General features: G+C 37.0%; 1 protein-coding gene across 6 annotated transcripts in view; it reads right to left on the bottom strand.

The window, feature by feature from the left end:
* Positions 1–24,168, bottom strand: part of HMCN1 (hemicentin 1) — a 491,961-nt gene that overhangs the window by 302,204 nt on the left and 165,589 nt on the right. For all 6 annotated transcript variants that reach the window (XR_014816519.1, XR_014816520.1, XM_021102640.2 and 3 more), the window contains exons 5-6: positions 9,330–9,501; positions 7,217–7,323 (exon numbers count right to left, since the gene is read on the bottom strand). Coding sequence is in view for 3 of the 6 variants with exons in the window: in XM_021102638.2 (XP_020958297.2) it covers positions 7,217–7,323; positions 9,330–9,501 (279 nt within the window). In the remaining 3 variants the exon portion in view is untranslated. The remainder of the gene's footprint in view (positions 1–7,216; positions 7,324–9,329; positions 9,502–24,168) is intronic.

The following is a 24,168-nucleotide window of genomic DNA, read 5'->3' as shown; positions in this document are numbered from 1 at the left end:
AACCTGTGTCTTGGCACTGCAGAGACATGGCCAATAATGCTGTGCCATAGCAGGAACACAAAATATCAAATTGAATTTCTTCATGAGCAAGTACCAATAATGTATTATTTTAATCTGTTTTCTTCAAGCAAGCTATTATTTTATACTGTTTCTTAGCTGAAGTCCCTTTTTCAAGTAAGGAACAAAAAGATTTTATGTGTAATGATGGTAAAATGAACCAGTGAATGGAAAAAGAAGTATCAACAAACACAAAATGCATTCTGTATAACAGGCTAAATCTTTTATATAAATGACCACGTCTAATTTTCACAAAAGTCCCTGTGAGATAATGTTATTATTTTCATTTCATGGATCAGAGAGGTAAAGTCACTTGCTCAAAGTCACAGATAAACAGCAAGTAGCAGAGCTGGGATGTGAACTCAGTGAGGCTCCAGAAATTGACCTCTGCACCTACCCCATGAATTTCTCATGATCACCACAATGAATTTGTTTATGCTGGTCTGGGGGTAAAGGCTGAAATATTCCCAACTGCTTGACATAATAAAGGAGTAATATGGAATTCCCGAAACCACCCACAGGAGAGAAGCAGAAACAGGAAGGGAAGAAAGAAGGATGGGGGGCAAGGAGAGAGCAAAAGGGCACAAGTCCCCTCAAAATATGTCCGCAGATCTAAGGCAAATCCACTGGACTCTCAAAAGATTCTTCTTAGTTGACTTCCTATGAAATTTCTGAAGGAATGGAGCTTTACCCTTTATCAGTGTACAAAAAGAATGAACACACATATAATCAGGAGGCAAGGAGACTATAAGAAAGTAAGCTTTCAGGCAATTCCAGAAGCATTGGGAGAAGGCCTTGGATTCTTACGTGTTATGGACATTGTGGGGTTGGAGGGGAAATAAATAAGAAGAAGATCGTGGAAGGGCAAAGAAAATTCAGCTAATTCCGTAGTTGAGCTAAGCAGAGGGGAAGTCCAGCTGCACAGTTCTTACTCCTCTCTCCGCTTCTAAATTATTTTAGCCGTCTTAGTACCATTTTTCTATATATATAAATAAATCAGTAAAACCCGAACTACTGATTTTAGTGTTTTTCTACTTGGTCTTTAGATCATGTAGGTTTAAACTGTGAGTTACTTTAAAATTAGAATTTGGCTCCGAAGAGCATCTCTCTACCAGAGAAGATCTAGGGGTAGCCCCTCCAGCTTGGAGCCATCCTAACATCATGGCTTCTATAATTAAGAAGAAAGGGAGTTCCCACTGTGGCACAGTGGGTTAAGAATCCTACTGCAGCCACTTGGGTCACCTCAGAGGCTGGGCTCAATCCCTGGCCTGGCACAGTGGGTTTCTGGTGTTGCCATACCTGCGGCATAGGTCACAGCTGGGGCTCAGAATCAATCCCTGACCCAGGTACTTCTATATGCCGTGAGCGCAGCCGTAAAAATAAAAACAAATTTTAAAATTTACAAAAAGGAGAGGGAAATCTAGGAGCAGCAAAATGGCTCCAAGCATAACAGGAAATTTTCTAGACACTAAATACTGAACAGGGTTTGTATTGGCTTGAAATTCTGAGAGTCGTATTTTAAACAGTACATTTATTTATACAATTTGTAAAGGTTTCTCATGAGCTACATTACTATGCTGAGTTGGAATGCTATGTTGGTCAAGTTGTAAAAGGGTCAAAATCAAGAATACAAAGGCGGCTGTAGTGGCAGCGGAGCGGAGGCAAAGATGAGGTGAAACTAGACACTTACTGGCACTCTACACGTGTGAATAAGTAGCCCTGTCCACAAAGCAGTAAGACAAAAGGAAGAGCAGAATAAACCAGAGCATAGGCTGAATTGGAGTGAGCCTGTGAGCAGGACAGGCTGAAGCACCATGGAGCAAGCACCATGGAGAGCTCCAGCGAAACTTAGTTGCTCCTCTGCTATCTTCCTGGTCAGCCCTACCACAGATGAATCTACTTTTAGTTTAAGGATAAAAGTCGATTAAATACTGAAAACCCTCTCTACATTGAAAGCCCCTGAAGGCAATAATTGTGTCTTATTTGTCACCTATAAAATATGACTGAATAGGCACCTAGTACATGTAGGTTTAGTAAGTGACATTAAAGTCATCTAAATACTTCACATTAGCACTTTTCCTTATATTCCCCTAGGACCAAAGAATGCCAGATTCATCAAGTACTCATTTAATTTTTTTAGACACATTATGCTATATGATCACACAATATATCATAAAATTCTATTACATCCAAAAATGATTTTATAGCACAACAAAGAAAGTGGGGCTCAAAGAAATGATTAGTTGCCTAGGTTTAGACAGCAAGTTAAATGACAATTACTCCAATCATTTTAGGGTAATATAATCACTGCACTGATTTGGACTCTATGGCATAGATACCCCCTAACTATTGATACCCTCTAACTATTCATTTGCCATTCTAAATTTCTAATGCATTCCCTAATTTGGAGCATTTGTCAGTTTTGTTCATGTAGATGCTACCATAGTGGTTGATTTCAAGTTCCCAAGAGGATGTCACTGAACACAGAGCTGGAAAGAAAAAGTGCATATTTGACTCTCCATGCGCCATTTATGAGCCAGCTCCAGCAAACCAATAGATGATGATTCCTTGACAATTTTATGTCACTTGAGTATGATTTCTAAAACACCCTTATCCTGTAGAAAATGCATTAGCAGGCTCTGGGCAATCAAAATATCAAAAACCAGAATATTTCTACTAGGCTCAGAATCTCAATATAATCATGTGGTTGGGTACACTGCCTTCTCTATTTGGAAGATAGTCTAAGGGCAGTTTAGCCAAATGTGCTTAATGGAAACACCCCAGGGGATGTGCTGAATCACATGATCACACTGATAATCCCAGACTCACAGAAAGAGTCTAGCCCTAACAGGTGCTGGCAATTAGTGAATGTCTTCGCACGAAGTTTTCCTTAAGGAGCAGAGCACAAAATGCGACCTGACAGTTCTGTAGTTAGGTTCACATAGTCTACGTATAGATACAGCCCAAATGGAACATGTACATTTCTTTCCAGAAATAAAATCCAGGATTTGTAGCTTCCCTACAAATAGAAACTTAGGGGCATAAAACAACTTTCTCTTTCAGTTCCTTCTTTTTGGCATGTTTTCAGTTACATCAAAGGCAAGCTAAACACCCACATCATTTGCATAAACTATACTCATGAGTTATTCTCACTACCTCTCTTTAGTGGAAACATCCTAATAAGCCATAGAAAAGTAATTACCAAGGTTTCAGAAGGAAATTGCAAAAGAAATCACCACCCTCATAGCATTTCAAATCATGGGCATAATACGGTGTTCTGTGTCAGCAGATCAACTGTGAGCTAGCTAGACCAGGATATTATGAGAATAAGCCTATCAATTTTTATTCATGAATATTTATATAGTTCTTCCTGGATACTTCCCTGGATATTATGAGAACAAGCATATTAATTTTTATTCATGAATATTTATATAGTTCTTTCCCAGGCACTATGGCATATATGAGTGCCAAAGCCTGGTCTATAGCAAAATTGGAAAATGAAATATGTGCAGAAATAAATATGATATAAAGGGGGAAAATAATCCAAAAGGGAGATGCAGAAAAATTGTAGCAGAAATCCAGAGAGAAAGGAGGATATGCTAGATAGAAAAAGAAATTCATTTATTTATTTTGCTTTCTAGGGCTGCACCACAGCACGTGGAGGGTCCCAGGCTAGGGGTCAAATTGGAGCTCCAATTGCTGGCCTACACCACCGCCACAGCAAGGTGGGGTCCAAGCCGCATCTGCAACCTACACCACAGCTCAAGGCAATGCCAGATCCTTAACCCACTGAGCGAGGTCAGGGATTGAACCTGTGTCCTCGTGGATGCTACTCAGATTCGTTTCTGCTGAGCCATGATGGGAATTCCAGAAAAAGAAAATTCTTGATGAAAGTGTTGCCCCTTAAGGCTGATTATTAGTGAGTGGTGATGAATAAGACATAAAGTAAGAAAAGAAGAGCATTCTAGAAAGAATGAACAGCTTGAGAGAAAGCATGGACCATGAGAATGTGATAGGAGAGAGGATGGGAGATAGTACAAAAGTAAATTTGATTACAGTGGAAAGGCAAGTGATAGAAGATAACTAGAAAGATTAACTGAGGGGTAATGAGGTAGTCCTTAAACACCATGCTAAGGTCAAATAAGAGATAGGCTGTTCTCCATACATGAGATTAAAACTGTTAGGTGAAGTATTCAAAAAGCTGTTATTAATTCCATCGACAGAGCAGAGAGCTTCCAGATAGCAGAGTGCGCAGGACATGGCTCCAGGGATGTGCTATCTAATCTCAGACACTTCTCTTCTTGAGAAAGCACACATTATCAATGAAAAATAATGTCAAATGTTATCATTCATTAGCCATCCAAAAGGGAGAGCCAAAGTCAGCAGCAATACTTGCCAGCAGATTCAGCTCAATTTCCTTTGCACCAACCTGATACATCATTTTGGTATTTCATTTAGGAACAAAATAAGTTTATCTTTACTTGCATTGTAATGTTTATCCTTTGTTTAGTTACCACTAATTGTGCTGAGAAATTGTGTAACATCAGGAACAGAAGCTTCTGTAGTGTTGACTAGATATAAATTTAAGATGAGATGATAATACTGTCTTTTTATTGTTTTCTTAATTATAGGAGATCAATGTTAGAGACTTGTCTACACACTGTTCCTAGAAACATCATCTCCCTCTTCATTCACAGACTAATCTTCAGTGCTTCTCTGTCCTAATTATCAATTAAGATGGGCTTAGCGCCCATTAAGTATCACAGAACATGGCCAAAAGCAGATGCTCCATTAATGTTTATTGAATGGATGACTGAATGAATAGGTGTGTTAGGCACAAGGTACAAATATCCCTCTTCTAGGCAAGAGTTTTACTAGAGTAATACCATTCGTAGCAATCCAAATCACCTGTAAAATGGGTTCAGATACTTCATAACAAATTGCTAATAATCAGAAGAATGGCATTACTTGTATACATTTCAAAGTTAATAATAGACAACATAATGTCACTATTCAGAGGGCAAGGACACATTACCTTAGTGGACTTGCTAGCTCAGGACACTGCTGGCTTTGATCATGCTTAAATCAAGATTTTGGGAGATAGACTCAGAACTCCTTATACTCCTTCCTACTGTTATCACGGCAAGTCAGACTCAATCTAGTCATGTTTGGGGCAAGTTGGTCAAAATAACCACAACATCAAATGTGGCCACATTTCTTTAAAATATGGTATCAAAACACTTCATCATTGACAATCTCATGCACGCAATAAATATTGAGCAACTACTATGTGCAAGGAACTGGGTGAACAAAACAGGCAGATATGATCATTTCTGATCCACTCAATAAAAAATTACTAGATTTTGTTTCCCAGTGCATTTTTACTTATACCCTTATCCACATTAAAAAAAAAAATCCATGTTACAGTTTCTACTTTCCTTACAAGGCTGAAAGTTCTGAGAATAAAAAAAAAATGATATTCTAGGATTTGAATGGAGTTACAATGACAACTTTCATTCTTCAAATTCTTCTCCCTTTCTGGTTAAAATGGTAAAGTTAATATAGATATTCCTTTAAAAATGGCATGCAAAAATGGCACCTCGAATTTCTATGGCATAACACCTCCAACTACTTTCACAGCAGCTACATAATTTGAACAGTTAGCCCCCGATCCCATTTTTAACGAAAGGAAGCTGACTTAAAAGTGCACAATGCAAGGGGTATCTTCATTTGAGTTATCCCAGAAGGATTTTTTTTTTTTGTCTTTTTGCCTTTGGGGGGCTGCTCCCAGGGCATATGGAGGTTCCCAGGCTAGGGGTCAAATTGGAGCTGTAGCCACTGGCCTACGCCGGAGCCACAGCAATGCGGGATCCGAGCCACATCTGCGACCTACACCACAGCTCACAGCAACGTCAGATCCTTAACCCACTGAGCAAGGCCAGGGATCAAACCCACCACTTCATGGTTCCTAGTCGGATTCACTAACCACTGAGCTACAACGGGAACTCCTCCCAGAAGGATTTTAGAGTAAGTTGTTTATGTGGGAGGTGCAAGGGATGCTAATAGGAAGAGGGTAGGTGATAAAAGAAAAGGAATGCAGCCAGTAAAGGGTGTGCTTTTAAGCCTCTGCTCACTAGGGACAACTGGAGTTCATTGCTGTAGGGGTTGAAATCTGCTCTTGAGGGGTTTAATCCTTCAGCAGAACAGCCTTCTCCTGCTCTGGTTAAAGAAAAAAGAAAAAGAAAAAGAAAAAAAAACCTCTTGAACACAGAAACACAGACACTGGAAGTGGGCCAGAGCACACTGCAAACTCTAAGAAATATGGGCAAGCCATTCAGACCATCTAGCAGTGTGGCACACACATAATTTGCAGCAGAACTACATCTCAGATTTAGGGTATCCTGAGTTTTGAGACTATGTTCCTTCCTTCATATTGCCAAAACATAATGCTTTCTTAGAGTGAATATATACTATTTAAAGTAATTCCAGGATACAAATACCATTTTCTGTTAAACAATGAATGTAGAGCCACCAAATACCACCAACCAGCAGTGCCTGTATGTTTATTTTGTAGCAAGAACTATGTTAAGTATTTCACTTGTATCATTTTTTTAAATGATTTTTATTTTTTTCCATTATAGCTGGTTTACAGGGTTCTCATTTGTATCATTTTACTTTTCAGCACAGTTCGGTGAAGGAAAGAAATACTATTGCCATCCTACATTACACAGGCACAAACAGAAGTTATAGTCCCAAGGCAATGCAACTTTTAAGTGGTGGTGTGAGATTCTAATGGAGGGTAGTGCCACACAGGAGGCCAGCCGCCTCACCATCATTGTCTGGCGGCTCCATCTGTGATTGCTTTGGAGGCAGGAAGTGGGCTAATACAATCGATCAACAGATTTGATGATAGGAAAACTACCAAGGATTTTAAGTCAATTTTATTGTGGTATGATGCCTCTTATGATCATCAAAACTCAGCACTACCAATTCATACAATCAAGACACCTCCAACAAATGCACCCTGTTATATTGCTTTTTACTAAAAAGCACTCTCCGTGATTGCAAGAGAAGAAATAAATAAACCATTGTACACACTTTATGAAACATGCCCACATTAAAATAAAATAACAAATAGACTTTATAAAAACAACAGTACCTTCACTGTCCATATTCCAGCCTCTGGTTCTTTAACATTCACCACCTTGGCAGAGTTATGGATATTTAATAGCTCAGTCAGGCCAAATCCCTTTTTTATCAGCTTCCCTGAAAGACAGACATAAAGGTTAACAACGAGCATAATCTTTCCTTCAGTTATGTATTTTAGCTGTATACATTTGAGGTACAAATTACCTGTTGGACATTTGTGCTGACAGCTCAAAACATGATTTTATTTACATTGAAAATGTACTCAACTTTAGGGTTTGCGGACATTGGAATTAAAATAACGGATTCCTATTTGCTATGCTGATTTGATTTTAAAAAGAGTACCAACTGGCAGACCATAATCATACTTCCAAAGCCAGCCGAGGCTCCGATTATTATGGCTGCTGAGAAGTTATGTACAGTCACTAGACATTTAGATTTAATAGACGGAAAAAAAAAGCAAATCTGAATAAATGTCTTTTTGGAGATCACTAAATGTATCACTAACATGAGAGCCCTGGGCATATTCCTGAAGTAAAACTTCAGTTTTCCCTGAAGTGTAGGAGAAGGCTTTTCCTTGTCATAAGAATAATTAAAGGAGAAAGTGTAATGAAGTGACATGATGCCATCTCCTGCATCATACAAAAAATGTTAAAAAAATTAGTATCTAATAATTGGAACATAAGAAGAAAAGAAAATTTGGAATTAAGCCATAGTGAATTTATGTAGTCACCGTACTTTGCAATTACTTCTGCAATTCTATAAATAAATCAGTTATCAGAATCCTATGTTTGCATCAAAAGCTTTGCCATCATTATAAATGACTTTTAAAATGTCAATGTCTTTTCAAAGTAGTAGAAATGGGCACAGGTACTTTTAAGTATCCAGGAGATACTTAAAAAACACAAATCTTTCCTGGGTAGGTAGCACAGATGTTACTAGAAGAATGCTACCTAAAAAGATAAGTCAATTTCTAAGGCCAAACCTATAAAAACAGATTTTACTTGTTTATAAATTTCAACTTGACCATTAGTGTGGATGAAGCCTTTGAGCACAATTTCATATGCTGTTTTCTTTAAGGTATTAGTTATTTTCTAAGCCTCAAATATACTAACAAAGACAGTGGCTCCGTCCCCATTTACAAATATTCACAAAGAGGTTAAAAAAAAAAAAAGTAACACATACTAAACCTACAATGGAAATAAAAATATTTTACAAACTTCAATTGGTAAAAAAAATTTCTAAATGCAAACATTATGAAAAATGAGTTTTCTGTCATTATTAGATTACTTTTCAATATAAGTCCTATTGTAATATTCAAATAGCAATGGGAAAAAAAACAAAGTAAAATTAAAACATTATTCTAATGAGAATATAAATTTGTTTTTTTTTTAAATTGTCTTCTGTAAAATAAAATATTCTTAAGAAAATAATATTGTAAAATCAGACACTTGTTTTAAAACAAGTGTCTTTATGTGATTTACTTGAAAATAATATAAAATATAGAATTTCACAGAATAAGTTACTGTGAAGTATTTCCTCATATAAAGATTAGGAAAATATGATATGAGCTTCAACTAAAATACTTTTTCTTTTGGATAGTTTAGCTACAATTATGTTCTTAAATATGATCTGTTTTAACTATTTAAGGAGTTTTAGCTTTTTGAATCTCATGTTAATTCAGCAATATTGGAGTCCTCACCATGGCTCAGCAGTAATGAACCTGACTAGGAGCCATGAGCACGCAGGTTCGATCCCTGTCCTCACTCAGTGGGTTAGGGATCTGGTGTTCCCATGAACTGTAATGTAGGTTGCAGATGAGGCTCAGACTCCATGTTGCCGTGGCTGTGGCGTAGGCCAGCAGCTACAGTTCCAATTTGACCCCTAGCCTGGGAACTTCCATATGCCACACCTGCAGACCTAAAAAGACCAAAAAAAAAAAAGAACACCAAAAACAATATTTATAACTTAAAAAAAATTCAAGTTTATCTTTTAAACATCTCTCATCACTTTTTAATTTACTGAATTTATTCATAAAGTTAGCATTAATTTGACTGAAGTGTGCAAAAAAGTCTTACTTTTCATGGATTTTGTATTTTATGGTATGAATCTTCAATAGATCTCACCTAAAGGATTGCGAATTTCAATCACGGGAGAAGGGCCACTCAGAGACACAGTCACCTCTTTTAGGCTGGGATCAAAAGGAATTTTCCAAGTGTTTACAGCCTGTTCCAAATGATCTGTTGACAAGAGGTGAACTTTGGATGCCTGCACTGCTTCCTCTACCCATTTTAATACCTATAAGAGAAAAAGAGAAGTGTGAGTGATACTAGAAACATGTCCAGCTTTATACAACCTCTACTTCCTGGTGCAGTAGTTGGCTTTGCCTAAGGACATGACTTGGTCACTTTCTGTACTGGTGTGAGATTTGTTTCCAAGACACAATTTCCCTAGATCCACTTATTATAGTAGATTCAGAACAAAGTGCTAGTGTAACCCAAGCTCAAATTTCAATTTTTCTATTTTGGAATGATATATTCAAAATGAGATTACAGGGTCCAAAAACTAGTTATGCAGAGATTTTTATATGCACAAGTATGATAGACAGTTCTACCTTACAAGAGAAACGAAAAGAACCTGTAAAAACTACACACACAAAAGGCAATATTGTGACTCCTTTTCCCTCCATTCTATCTTTCTTGATTTCTCTCAATATCCAATTTATAAAAGATAATTAGCAAATTATCAAATCAAATTTCAACATATTGGGTGTGGAATATACTGTAATTATATATTATATAGTGAAATATATATTGCAGTACCTTAATTATCGAAAAATAATTCCAATGCCAGCAATGATAAAATAAGTACAAAAAATGGGAAACGTAATTATTGTATTTTTAAGAACAGAGAAAAGCAATGAGATCCTGCTTCTATATATATATATAAATGTGTCACTTTTCTGTACAGTAGAAATTTACAGAACACTGCAAATCAACTATAATGGAAAAATTAAAAATCATAAAAAAGAAAAAAAGAAAAATTTTAAAAAGAAAAAATATTTCAGGTTAGAACCAATTTAAGTAGTGTATTCTTGAAAACTAGTCGAGAAAATATTAAGAAACTGGGTTATAATACAGTATCAATGTCCTACCGTGAACAAGGAAACCTTCCAGTCCTGTGTTCTACCACAGGAAATACAAGTCCTCATTAAACAAACAGGACAAGTTGGACAGGTACTGCTTAGGTGAACTTACTACAATTACTTCTTTTTAAAAAAAAAATTATTAGAGTATAGTTGACTTACAATGTTGTGTTAGTTTTGGGTGTAGAGCCAAGTAAATCAATTAGATATGTCATATGCATACTCCATTTTTTCCAGAGTCTTTTCCCATATAGATTATTACAGAATATTGAATAGACCTCTCTGTGCTACACAGGAGGATTGTTATCATTAAACAATTGTCACAGTTGTTATACAATTAGATTGTTATTTATCCAATGTAGAATCTAATTTTAAAAGTGATACAAAAGAACTTACATAACAGAAACAGACTCAAAGGTTCAGAAACCAAAATAATGGCTACCAAAGGGGAAACGAGGGGGTGGACGGATAAATGAGGAGGTTGGGATTAACATATACAATTACTTCTAAACCACACTTTTTTTTTTTGTCTTTTTAGGGCCTCATCCTCGGCATATGGGTATTCCCAGGCTGGGGGTCGAATCGCAGCGGTAGTTGCCAGCCTACACCAAAGTCATAGCAACACAGAATCCGAACTGGGTCTATGACCTACACCACAGCTCATGGCAAAGCTGGATCTATGACCCAATGAGCAAAGCCGGGGATTGAACCCACAACCTCATGGATACTAGTTGGGTTCGTTAACCACTGAGCCATGAAGGGAACTCCTAAATTATCCTAATCTTTAATCCACCTCAGATCTTTCTGTGATTCATAAATCCTTTAAGACTATACCTCATCATGAACAATTTCCCTTGTAAGTATGTATAAACTCATTGAGCAGAGCTTGGTATGAGGCTACAGCAAACCTATTCAAAATAAACAAAAACATTTGTCACAGATCAATTAATCAAACAGATATTGTCCAATAACATCATTCTCCGTAAAAAGTATCCCTTTCTTTTTGCCCTCAAGGATGAGGAGAATGGCTAAGACATACTATCGTATAATTAACAGTGTGAGGCAATTATATTCATTCATAAAACAAATGCTTATTATTCAAAGTACTCTTCTAAGTAGTGAGGTTGTTTTTTTGTTCTTTTGTTTTTTTTTTTTTCCTTCTTTTTACAACCACACCTGCAGAATGTGAAAGTTCCCAGGCTAGGGGTCAAATCACAGCTGCAGCCACAGCAATACCAGCAGCTTGCAGCAACGCCAGATCCTTAACCCACTGAGTGAGGCCAGGAGTCAAACTCGCCTCCTCAGAGATACAGGGTTGGGTTCTTAACCTGCTGAGCCACAACGGTAACTCCCAAGTACTGAGCGCTGATGTGTATATTTTTAGTCACTATTTAGTAATTACACTTCTTCTATGAACTATGATTTACTGAATTTTTGGCATGTGTTGTGCATTGTTTGTTTTTAATAAATCTTTCTGTCTTTCCTCTGGGGTCAAGAACCATGTCTCCTTTACTTTTGTCCCCAAAGCAGACAGAACGCTCTACACATAATAAAGGTGGGATATGTCCCCATGTCCATGAGGTTGTCACAATGATGATAACGACAATGTCTTCTTAAATAAAAGAATATTATAGGAATGCAAGAAACAGGGAGCCCTTGTTGACATAATGTATGGAAAGTACCCATCACATCACTTGCCAAATAGATATTCAAATGTTTTCGCTCCTCTGCAACTAAATTTCCTTTTCTTCTCTTAATTGAATATTTCAACAATGTCCTCATAGGTAACGTGAAAAAAATTATCCGTGAATGTCACTTAAGTTTTCTATAAATGAAAATGAGACACGAACTCATTCTAGGTAGAGCAGAAGACCTGGGAAAATACAGAGACAGAAGTACTCCACATATGTTGAGGACATGGGTTCACCCAACTGGCTACAGTTAAGCATTCAGAAAAAGGAGAAGCAGATGAGGTAGGAAGCTTGTGTCGGGGCACACTGTGTATGGTCACAAAGTCAGGCTATGTCATTTGGATTTTATCCTAAAGACCTAAATGGAAAACTACTGAAGGGCTTTAAGCAGAGGAGCAACACGCTGAAAGTGGTATTTTACAAAGAAAAACTTGCGGTGTTATCATAAACTGAGCACAAAAACAAAACCTGTAACAGTTAATTTCCCCATAAATCAAATGATATATTTCCTCAATTTTTAACCTGGAATTCTACATATGAAATACAGCATATGTCAAGAAAAATTGTCTAAAGAAGCAGATACCATATTTTGAAGAATGAGTTCTGAGTTATCTGTCATGCTTGAACAGAAACGAATGAATCATCCTGCTCATCAGATCTGTCCATATGGCTACAGAAATCAGTGTGATTATAGCTAATATCTGACCATAAACAGAGCACATATTTTAATAATGAGTGTTGACATTTTAATGTCTTAAACATAGAACATGGCTGCCTAACTCAAGGAAATGAAAAGACCTTACTGTCTGAGAAAGCATTTGATAAATTTGACTGATACATAACTTTTGAGGATAACGTCTGATTTAAAGACTAAAGAAGGAGGGAGTTCCCGTCGTGGCGCAGTGGTTAACGAATCCAACTAGGAACCATAAGGTTGCGGGTTCGGTCCCTGCCCTTGCTCAGTGGGTTAACGATCCGGCGTTGCCGTGAGCTGTGGTGTAGGTTGCAGACGCGGCTCGGATCCCGCGTTGCTGTGGCTCTGGTGTAGGCCGGTGGCTACAGCTCCGATTCGACCCCTAGCCTGGGAACCTCCATGTGCCGCGGGAGCGGCCCAAAGAAATAGAAAAAAAAAAAAAAAAAAAAAAAGACACACACAAAAAAAGACTAAAGAAGGACAAGGACAAGGAAAATCGGACAAATGGACGGAACATTTGTTAAAAGGACAAACACATAATGTGGACATAAATAATATTTAATGTGAAGGAGAAAAAAATAAAAAACAAGGATTGTATAGCATCTCAAGTTTAACAATGAAATGCAACAGTGTTAAGTAGACATAAAAGTGAAATAAATTTTTTATTAAATGTATGGTATATTTTGGGTGAAGTTAAGACATACCATAGAGAGGTTAAGACATATTACTAAAACTTCATCCTGTTGTCTGTTAGTTATGGATGGAAATCACTAAGTCCTGGGCATTCTTATAAACATGGAAAACTTTCTAATTTAGTTGCATTTTCATAAGGCGACTGTTTTTAAACAGTATGGAATATAAGCAGGCTTTTGGTTTACTCTTAATATCATTTCCAAGCCATCAACATTTATAAAGCTTTCACAAAGGGATTACCAAGTATCATAATATTACTTGTTTGGAAAGATACAGTACAGACTTCTGTCATGAGTCGCAAACCACTTTTTTATCCATTTATAGGGGAAAAAATCAAACTGAAAACAGATGTAACCACCTTATTAGAAAATACAGCTATTACCAACATATGAATAAAAGTAGATCCCAGTAAGCCCCAGAATGGGCATAAGTTTCTGGCCTCTCATGTTGCCACATATAAGAAGAAAAAACTTTGTCTACCAATGAGATATGTTCTCAAGAGATTGGCACTGATCTTCTGTTATAAGGACAAATAGAACTAGAATAATATGAGACCCTTTGGACTGGTATATTTTTACTAACATAAAAACTATTTCAAACCCCCTGGGAACCATTAATTGTGCATTAAGTTTTAATATAAAAATAGTTCTCTAATAATTTGTAGCAGTTAGAATCTCAAAGGGACTTCGAGACAAGTTCTTTTATTTTGTAAATGAGGGAAACTGATAGATGAAAGAGTACGTGTACCTTTTAAACTCCTAACCAGATTCAGGCTCAGTAGTTATTTTTTATATAAGCCCCTGTGTTCCTGAAGACATTTTCTTAGTATAAATATTTTACATCCTATGTAATAATTAATACTGAAGAAAAAGAAAAATAAGGTTATGTCTATTCCGCTTCAAAAGGAGATGTAAATATTGCTGCAAAATACAAAACCAGCATACATTATGTATTATGAAATCTAATATGCAGTATTAAGTAGAAATGGAAGTGGGATAAATTTTTGCATTCATCTTCAAAAACAGAATTTGAAGAAAATGCTGTTTGGATTTTTTTTCTTTTTTTTAATTGAGACATGGCTGACAAAACATACTCATCTCAGGTGTACAATATAGTGATTCAGTATTTGTATATACAGCAAAATGATCACAAAAAGTCTAGTTAACATCCATCACCACACATAATTACAATTTTTTTAATCTTGTGAAGAGACCTTTTAAGATTTACTCTCTCAGCTACTTTCAAATATGCAATACAGCATTCTTAACTATAGCTACCAAACTATACATTATATCCCCAGGACTCATTTATTTTATAATGGTAAGTCTATACCTTTGAACCCCTTTAGTCATTTCACCCACCCCACCAACTTCAGCTTTGGGCAACCATGAGCCTGTTCTCTGATCTTATGAGTTCAGACTTGCCTTTGTTTTTGTTTTAGATTTCATATACAAGTGAGATCATACCATATTTGTCTTTCTCTGACTTATTTAGCACAATGCCTTCAAGGTCCATCCATCCCTGTTATCAAAAATGACAAAATTTCCTTCTTTTCATGGGTGAATGATATTCCAGTATGTGTGTGAATATACACCACACTGTCTTCATCCATTCATCTGTAGATAAGCACTTAGGTTGCACATATGTCTTGTCTATTGTAAATAATGCTGCAGTGAACATGGAGTAAGTATGATTTTTTTTTTTGAGTTAGTCTTTTGGTTTTCTTCAGATAAATACCCAGAAGTGGAATTGTTTGATCACGAAATCAGTTTTAATTTTTTGAGGAACCTTCATGCAGTTTCCCGTAGTGGCTGCATCAATTTACATTCCTACCAACAGGACACAAGGGTTGTCTTGCTTTTGCTCCACATCTTTGCCAAAACTTGTCATTTTTTTGTTTTTTTTTTTTTGATAACAGCCATTCTAATTGATGTGAGATGAAATTTCACTGTGGTTTTGATTTGCAGTTCCCTGATAATTAGAGATCTTAAGTACCTTTTCTTGTATTTCTTGGTTATCTGTATGCCTTCTTTGGGAAAAAAAAATATCAATTCAGATCTTATGACTACTTTTTAACTGAGTGGGTTGTTTTGTTTTATTTATGGGGGGGCTATTGAGTTGTATGAGTTATTTATATATTTTAAATATTAACCCATTATCAGACATATGATTTGCAATTATTTTTTCCCTTTTCATTTCGATGATGGTTTCCTTCACTGTGCCTAAGCTTTCTAGCTTGATGTAGTCCTGCTTATTTTCACTTTTGCTGTCTTTGCTTTTAATGTCAAATCTAAAAAAATCATCACCAAGACCTATGTCAAGAAGGTTACCACCAAAGTTTTCTTCTAGGACTTTGGTGGTTTCAGGACTTACATTCTAGTCTTTAATTCATTTTGACTTAGACTGTAAGGTGTAAGACAATGGTCCAGTTTCAGTGTTGTGCATGTAGCTGTCCAGTTTTCCCAATACCATTTCTTGAAGAGACTTTCCTTTTCCCATTGTACATTCTTAGCTCCTTGGTCATAAATTGATTGACCATGTATGTGTGGGCTTATTTCTGCACTCTACTTTGTTCCATTGATCTATGTGTCTATTTTTACCCCAGTACCATACCTGTTTTGATGACTGTAGCTTTGTAATATAGTTTGAAATCAGGGAGCATGACATTTCCAGCTTTGTTCTTTTCTCTATATTGTTTTGGCTACTTGGGTCTTTTGTGATTCCATACAACATTTATGACTATTTGTTCCAGTTCTGTGAAAAATGTCATTAGAATTTTGATAGAGATTGCATTGAATCTATAAATTGCTTTGGATAGTAGAGACATTTTAACAATATTAATTCTTCCAATCCATGAACAGGGAGTATCTTCCATTTATTTGTATTTCATTTAATCAATGCCTTATAGTTTTTAGTACGTATGTCTTTCACCTCCTTGGTTAAAAACTTTTTCCTAGGTATTTTATTTATTTTGATGTAATACAGAATGATATATTTTATGTAATAAATTATATCCAAATAAATTTCCCCAGAACACCATTTGTCCTTTCAGTGAGAAAATGGAAACATGGTAAAGTGTTAAATACAACTTATAATTATGCATACATCTGTATCTTTCTTGTTGTCGCTATTTATCATCTGTCATCTCTACTAAACTGTCCTATGAGACAGAATAGAAACTATGGCTGACATGTTCACTATGATATCCCCTGAATCTAAGATAATGTATGAGAGGTAGTATCTTCCTAATAAATACATATGAGAAGAAGGGAAAAAGGAAAAGAGGGAGGAAAGGGAGGGAGGGAGAAGCTTTATGTCATATCTTTATCCTCAGAGTTAACAATATGCAAAAAGGAAACATTTGGGCCTTGTGTTCATTTGTGACAAGCCCTCTCTCAGCAAATTTTCAACAATGAAGATGAATAGGGTACAAACATGCACGTGTGGTCTTACATGTGAGCATAAGGCTCTAAAACTATTTATAGTTTTTATTTATTTGGTTAGGTAGCTTGGGATTTACAAATGCAATGGAGATATCTCTAGAATTAATTCCATTTTTTTAAAAATGATAAAGGGTATGTTTTTCAGTATCCCTGGATACAGATTTTTCAAGGTCAGTAATGGTAGAAAGTTGCTCAGTAAATGGATGTAACAAAACAAGAGCAGTTTAGAAGGCCGAGTTAGGCATAAATGCACCCACCAAATAATCACCCTACCCTGAAAGCCATCTGCATAATATTACTATAAATAATAGAAAGTACTTTTATAGTGTTTATTACATGCCAGATACTTTTAGGAGCTTTACAACAACCTTTACACTAGCTCTTTGACATAAGTATGATTATCTCCATTTTCCATAGGAAAAAACAAAGGCAGAGTCTCAAAGTTCTAAGTCACACAACTAGAAAGAAGGGAGGGCTGGCCTTTTGATTTCAATTATCTTGTCTATTTTCTAAATTATTCATAAGGAAACACGGCAGTTTTCAAGTCTGAATTAGAAATAGTAACTAGTGAAAAATTCAATGCAGGTGTTTTTGTTTTTGTTTTTTGTCTTTTTGCCTTTTCTAGGGCCTCTCCCGCGGCATATGGAGGTTCCCAGGCTAGGGGTCGAATCAGAGCCATAGCCACCAGCCTATACCAGAGCCACAGCAACACGGGATCCGAGCTGCATTTGCAACCTACACTACAGCTCATGGCAACGCCGGATCCTTAACCCAGTGAGCAAGGCCAGGTTCCTAGTCAGATTCGTTAACCACTGCACCACAACAGGAACTCCAATGCAGGTGTTTTTAATGAGAAATGCATGCAAAACGTAGTGATTTGATCAGCTGTATATTTTTTATCACTACCTGGACAGCAGATTGTCAAGAATTAACTCATATACAGTATTAGAGCTTTTACATCTATACTGAATTTGACGTGAGAAAGACTGACTACATTTCCAAGATAACTGTTTTGTGGTAAACCCTTCACACTAGCAGAGGCAGGCTTCACTCCACTCGGATCTGGCTAAGAAAGAGACATGGCTCTAGATAACTAGGAAAGCCAGCCCGCTCTGGGTTCAAGTTCATTTCTACCCTGCAGTCTAGCATTGGACTAATAATTCAGAATCTGCATAGACGTCACTAAGCATTTACACAGCACCTACTGAATATAAAAGATAGTACAGAATATTACAAAGAATACCAAAGAAATAGAAACACAGCCCTGGCCTTATAAGATATAATTATCCAGCTCAAGAAACAGGACAAAAATACTACAAACAAATTAGCTCTTACCCTCAGGTAATCATTTAAAAGATCAGATTGACAGTCTCAATTTAATATTATAAATGCTCAATGAACAGTCCTAAATTGTGATGCACTTTCCTACTTAAAAATCTTTAGTGACCCCTGTAACATTCAGAATAAAGCCTGAGCCAGCAGTATATTAAGGTGTAACAATGAGAGTGGGCTACCCTGGATGCAGGTAATAAAGGGGTGCATTATCGGTAGAAAATTTAAGAACAATAATAAAACTGACTAAAAGTTGCTCACTTTCTAATATCACCATTTCCTAGTTATCCTAACCAATGTCAGTCAGGGATTCCTCCTTAAAAAAAAAAAAAAAAGAAAAAAAAAAAGTTTTGTTGTTCTGAAGCCTCAACAATTGTCTTTTATTACTGTTGAGTTTTAGGAATATATGTGAGCTTCAAATCAGCATGTTTGTGTAACTTTCCCTTTAAGAAAGGTTGTAATCTGCATATACATTAATTTAGAGAACTCTGGGTTATACACCAGGTACATGGTCATGCTAACTCTGCTACTCACTTTCATTTCAAGAGTAAATATATAGTACTCGGATCCTATACATTCCTAAGTCTAGATGGTGGATTTGAATTATATCTTCACAGCTCAGGAGTTACATGATATGACATGTATTAAGAGGATCATTCAAGCCTCTCTGTTGAAATTAGACTGTAGGGGGTACAAGGTCAGAAGCAAGGAGATCAGACGTGAAGGCACTGCAATAGTCCAGATGGAAGACAATAGTGACAGAGATCAGGGCTGTGACAGGGGGGCCGAGAGAAGTGGCCAGTTCTGGGTGTTTACTGAAGCCAGACTTAAGAGATTATTAAAGGCCAGAAGTGGGGGTCTGAGGATGAACCTCGGTTTCCATCAACCGAGAGAGAGAAGACTGAAGAGAGAGTTGATTTAAAGGAGCAGTGAACTGAGGATGAGAATGCAGGCTTAAATGTGAGACATCTATTAGGCATCCAGGTGGAAGGATGCAGGGAGGCAGTCAGATACATGGATCAGAAGTTCAGATGAGAGGTCCAGACTGGAGACATCATGGAACTCTTGTGGCCTCTCCCCATCAAGAACTTACACAAAGGGGGAAATACATCACCTTGTGAAAATAAATTTAGGTATTAATACACAACGGCCCAGAATAAAGCCTTGGAACAAGTCTCCCCTTGTTCTGATTGAAGGCAACTTTCGAATGATGATGTCTCCTCTTGTATGTGAGTCTGTAGGGAGTGACTTCACTAGTTTTGCTGGTCCGAGTCAATTGTATTTCTTATTGCAGATGAATGTGCTGGCAGGCCAATCTTACTCAGCCCTGCTGTGAGTGTGGCTATTGCGTGTCTATTCCTGAGGAGGATCAGTCCACTTCTGGACCAGTTCCATAGCTTGCAAATCTTAGCAAATCCACCAAAGAAAAGCACGCTTTGAGGGCGCCTGAAGTCCTCGGCTGACAATAACCATTTGTTTTTGTTTTTGTTTTTTTTTTTTGTCTTTTGTCTTTTTGTCTGTTGTTGTTGTTGTTGCTATTTCTTGGGCCGCTCCCGCGGCATATGGAGGTTCCCAGGCTAGGGGTTGAATCGGAGCTGTAGCCACCGGCCTACGCCAGAGCCACAGCAACGCGGGATCCGAGCCGCGTCTGCGACCTACACCACAGCTCACGGCAACGCCGGATCGTTAACCCACTGAGCAAGGGCAGGGACCGAACCCGCAACCTCATGGTTGCTAGTCGGATTCGTTAACCACTGCGCCACGACGGGAACTCCTGACAATAACCATTTGTAATACCCTTTGTGTACCTTATACTTACTTAATTTGGAAAATTCCACAGTGAGCTTTTTCAACAGTTAAGTGCTCAAAAATAAGTGTGGTTGCTAATTCATGGTACAGACCATAAATGATTGTGCTTGAAGGTATGCAAAATAAGAAATAATTTATGTGTTCTAAGGTTTCTGTCAAAAAAAAAAAAAAAAGGCTTTCTGGTGGCGCTAATAAATTCTACCAAGTTCACATAGAGAGTATGAATTGAGGAAGGGCTTACAAATTGGAAGAGCCTTAGAAAATTTGGGTTCAGTGGGGACACTACGGAGGATTGATGACAAAAGTGACCCTCAACTTCAACTCTATGAGCACCTAAAACATGTGTAAAACTAGCACACCTTCAACATGATGAAAGTTCTCTAATGTGCAACAGCTGAAAAAACAGAAGCACACGTCAGACATTTTTGAAGGATGAAATCATTCTGCTGTTTTAAAGTGTCAAAATACATTTCACTAATTTATCTTCATAACGTTCTCACAGGTCACAAGTTCAAGGTGTTAAAATTGATGGGGGAAATGTATTTTGCCAGAAAATATGCATTATTTAAAATAATAAAAATATAACAGATCGACTTTTATACATCAGATCCTCAGACCTTGTTCATCTTATAGCAGAAAGCCAGGAACGTTTTACCTACCAACCTCTTCCTATTTCCCTAACCTCCCAGCCATTGCGACCACTTGTCTACACTCTGTTTTTAATGAGCTTCAACTTTTTTTTTTAATAGATATTCCACAAACACCATTCTGATAACACTGTATTGAATAACCAAAATTTTCCACGAGAATATATAACTTATATGTTCTTACTTAAAAAAGAGCAATATGGGCCCATATCCACATGAATGTGATCATAAATCATGTGGAGAATTCTTTCAAAAAATAGGTATATCAACAGGTACACCCTTCACAGTGTACACTTTCAAGCTCTTATAATTTTTGTCATTTATACATAATAAAGCTGAAATTAAAAATAAATAAATAAACTGCCTTTTTCATTCACAGCTCCCACTGAATGCTTTTTGTTTGTTTCCTTGGGGTTTTTTGGCTTGTTCTATTCTATTCCCCCCTCTACTATCTTTCTACTTTAGAATAGTAAAGTCTCAGTGAATTCAAATGTTCCACTAACAAGTCTTCCTACTTATGGGAAGGAAAAGGAATTGTAAAAATACCTAAGTTTATAAACACACACACACACACACACACATATATACACACACACATACACACATGCATATGAACATATGTAGACACATTCGGGTCTTATTCCTGGCTACCCTGAAAGAAGAAAAAAAGTCCAAACTTCACTCAGGTTCTCTCTCTGTACAAAATAACCCATAGTTAAGGAGGTACTTGAGAACTACTAAAATCAGCTTTTTTGGCAGAATTTATTTGCAGCATTATAGAATTATGTGGGCAGGGGAGGAAGATTCATAGGTTGGACAGATTCTCGAAGGAAGATAGGAGGGGAATTTTGAAAACAACTTTGAAGAGGTACTCTCTTTTCTATAGACCAATCTTTCACATTATGAACAGTATTTTTAAAGTATCTGAACATCTTACTTAAAAATAGATAAATTAGAGCATGAAATAATTCATACTGCAAAGGAATTCCTCGTTTCCTAAACAGACTACAAGGTTCTTTCCAAGTGCTTGTTTATAGTCCTTAAATAAATAATTAAGAGACTGAGCTAAAGAAGTCCTGAGTATGAAAACAAAATTTAATTATAATGACCGAGAAAAGTAGGAATTTATGGGTTTGATCTGCCCTCCATCCTCTTTCTACCAGAAGGAAGCTAAAATTCAAGACTGTCTCGTTTACGCTTTATATGTAAAGTCCTACCAGCCCCTTACAGCATACATGTAATGAAAATTAGCAACATCTCTCCCAAAAACCTTCAAACATAGACTTCATGCCCAAGAAGAATTTATTAAGGTATAAAATCTGGCTCTTAAATTTAGTATCAATTTTGGATAGAGAATTTATTCCTTCATGGCAGACACAAATACACTGAATCCCCAGAAGTGATACTGTCAAGTCAAATGGTTACAAGGAGGAGGAATCAAAGCAATTACACCCACATGACTACTTCATTGGCTTCTAGAGACAGACTAACTTACTGTGGAGTCTAAATCATAATCGAATGCTTGTTTTGATGGCTTCCATTTAAACAGCACTTACATGCTATGCCCTGTGCCCATAACTTTACCAATTTTACCTCATTGCATTTTTCAATATCCTGTCAGTATTTAAATTTTACAGTAAGTAACACATTGCTAGGAAGTATAAGATATAAAATTTCCCCCCTAAAAAAAAAAATCACAGGACTCCAAATCACATGCTCTTGAGCACTGTAATGTAATATTGGGTGAAGGTCTTTGGGTCCCCACTGCCCTCAGTTCCATCCCTGAAAGAAATCTTAGATTCCAACTGGCCCAGGGATCAAAAAGAAGAAACAAAGAGAAAGAAGGAAGGAAGGAAGGAAGGAAGGAAGGAAGGAAGGAAGGAAGGAAGGAAGGAAGGAAGGAAGGAAGGAAAGAAAGAAAGAAAGAAAGAAAGAAAGAAAGAAAGAAAGAAAGAAAGAAAGAAAGAAAGAAAGAAAGAAAAGGAAGGAAAGGAAGGAAAGAAGGAAGGAAGGAAGGAAAGAAGGAAGGAAGGAAGGAAGAGAAAGGAAAGAAGGAAGGAAGGAAAAAGAGGGAAGGTAAGGAGAAGGGAGAAGATAAAAAGGGAGGGAAGAGAGAAGGAAGAAAGGGAGGGACAGGAGGGAGGAAATCAAATCATGTTTTAAACGTTTAATGATCTGAATTCCAGTGATTTAAAAGTGATTCAACAACATCCAAGCATAATTTTGATTATATGCAAATTTCAAATTATACATTGGTCTAAGAGGCACACCCCCCCCGAACACTTAATATGTAAATCCACTGTACTGTCATGTACTTGCTGAGTTTGAAAACAAGACAGGGGAAGTGACTTAGATGCATTAAAGACTAATAGCATTTAGTCGATTAAAGTTATTAATCTCACAACAGACATGTTCTTACCAATGGAGATAAGAAATCTCACAGCCTAAGGACGATAACTTTTTCATCATTAATCAGCACGAAAGAGGACCAAAGAGATCTTAACTCAGGTGGTGGAGGCTCCCTCACCTTTAGAAAAAATTGGATGGCCACCACCACCATGTCCCTTAATGACTTGGCTGTCCCCATGTTCCCAAGTTGGTTTGTACCCATTCTGCTTGGCAAATTATTTGGATTATTTTAAAAAATGCAGCCAAGTTACAGGCAAGTTTCACTAACCCTTGGGCCATTCAATCACTAAAAGGGGCTTTCTGTATATTTCTATTCTGCTTATCTGCTGATATTAAAGAGTTCTCAAGATTACATCATACTTTCCATATTTCCAAATACCTTGCTAGGAACGAATAACGTACTCAAAACAATACAGCTTTAAGGGCATTCAGGGAGGAGATAAATTCCAAGATGTATAGGTCCAGTAATTTCAGAGCTTCGTCAAGGCATAAATGCTAGTAACAGTATGTGCCTCAGGCAATCATGAAGAGGAGCCATCGGTGTGGACTAAAATTATTGGGAAACACTTTATAGAAGTGGTAAAATTTCAATATTACACAGCTTTTAAAATCTGGCACCATGCACAAAAACCTCAGTAACACTAACTCGTTCCAGATTCTCTGTACTCTTTAGGAAGAACCCTTAAATTTAAGTAACAGCCTGGGGTTTTACAGGTAACGTGAGATAAAATACAGGTGAATATTCAGCATCTGCCAAGCATCTTCAGTCTCCCTTTTAAGTTACAGTAAAACGTTATTAGCCCCCAAAACTAAATCATCACTCCAGAGACCACGGTTGGTAACAACTGTGCAAATCTTGGTGGGTCTGAAGGGGGAAAGAGAAAAGCAAAGCAAGAACCTCCCCTCGGGAAGTAAATCAAAGTGATGGATTAAGTCAGACCCATCAACATACAATTACAGAAAGGTAATCTAGATGTCTGAAATAAAAGAGCTTGGAACGTCAATGTGAAACAGAGGCAAGAAGACATTTCAACATTGGGTGGGGGTGGTGAAAGAAGAGAAAATAAGAAAACACATCTGACACACAGCCCATTAAGCTCTT

This window comes from Sus scrofa, chromosome 9 (genome assembly GCF_054392235.1).
Source record: "Sus scrofa isolate SSC_HxYL_T2T_F1_AM1 chromosome 9, Sscrofa_HxYL_maternal_Yorkshire_Landrace_v2.0, whole genome shotgun sequence".
NCBI lineage: Eukaryota > Metazoa > Chordata > Mammalia > Artiodactyla > Suidae > Sus > Sus scrofa.
Note: the sequence above shows the minus strand (reverse complement) of the source record. Positions and strands in the feature narration are given on the sequence as shown.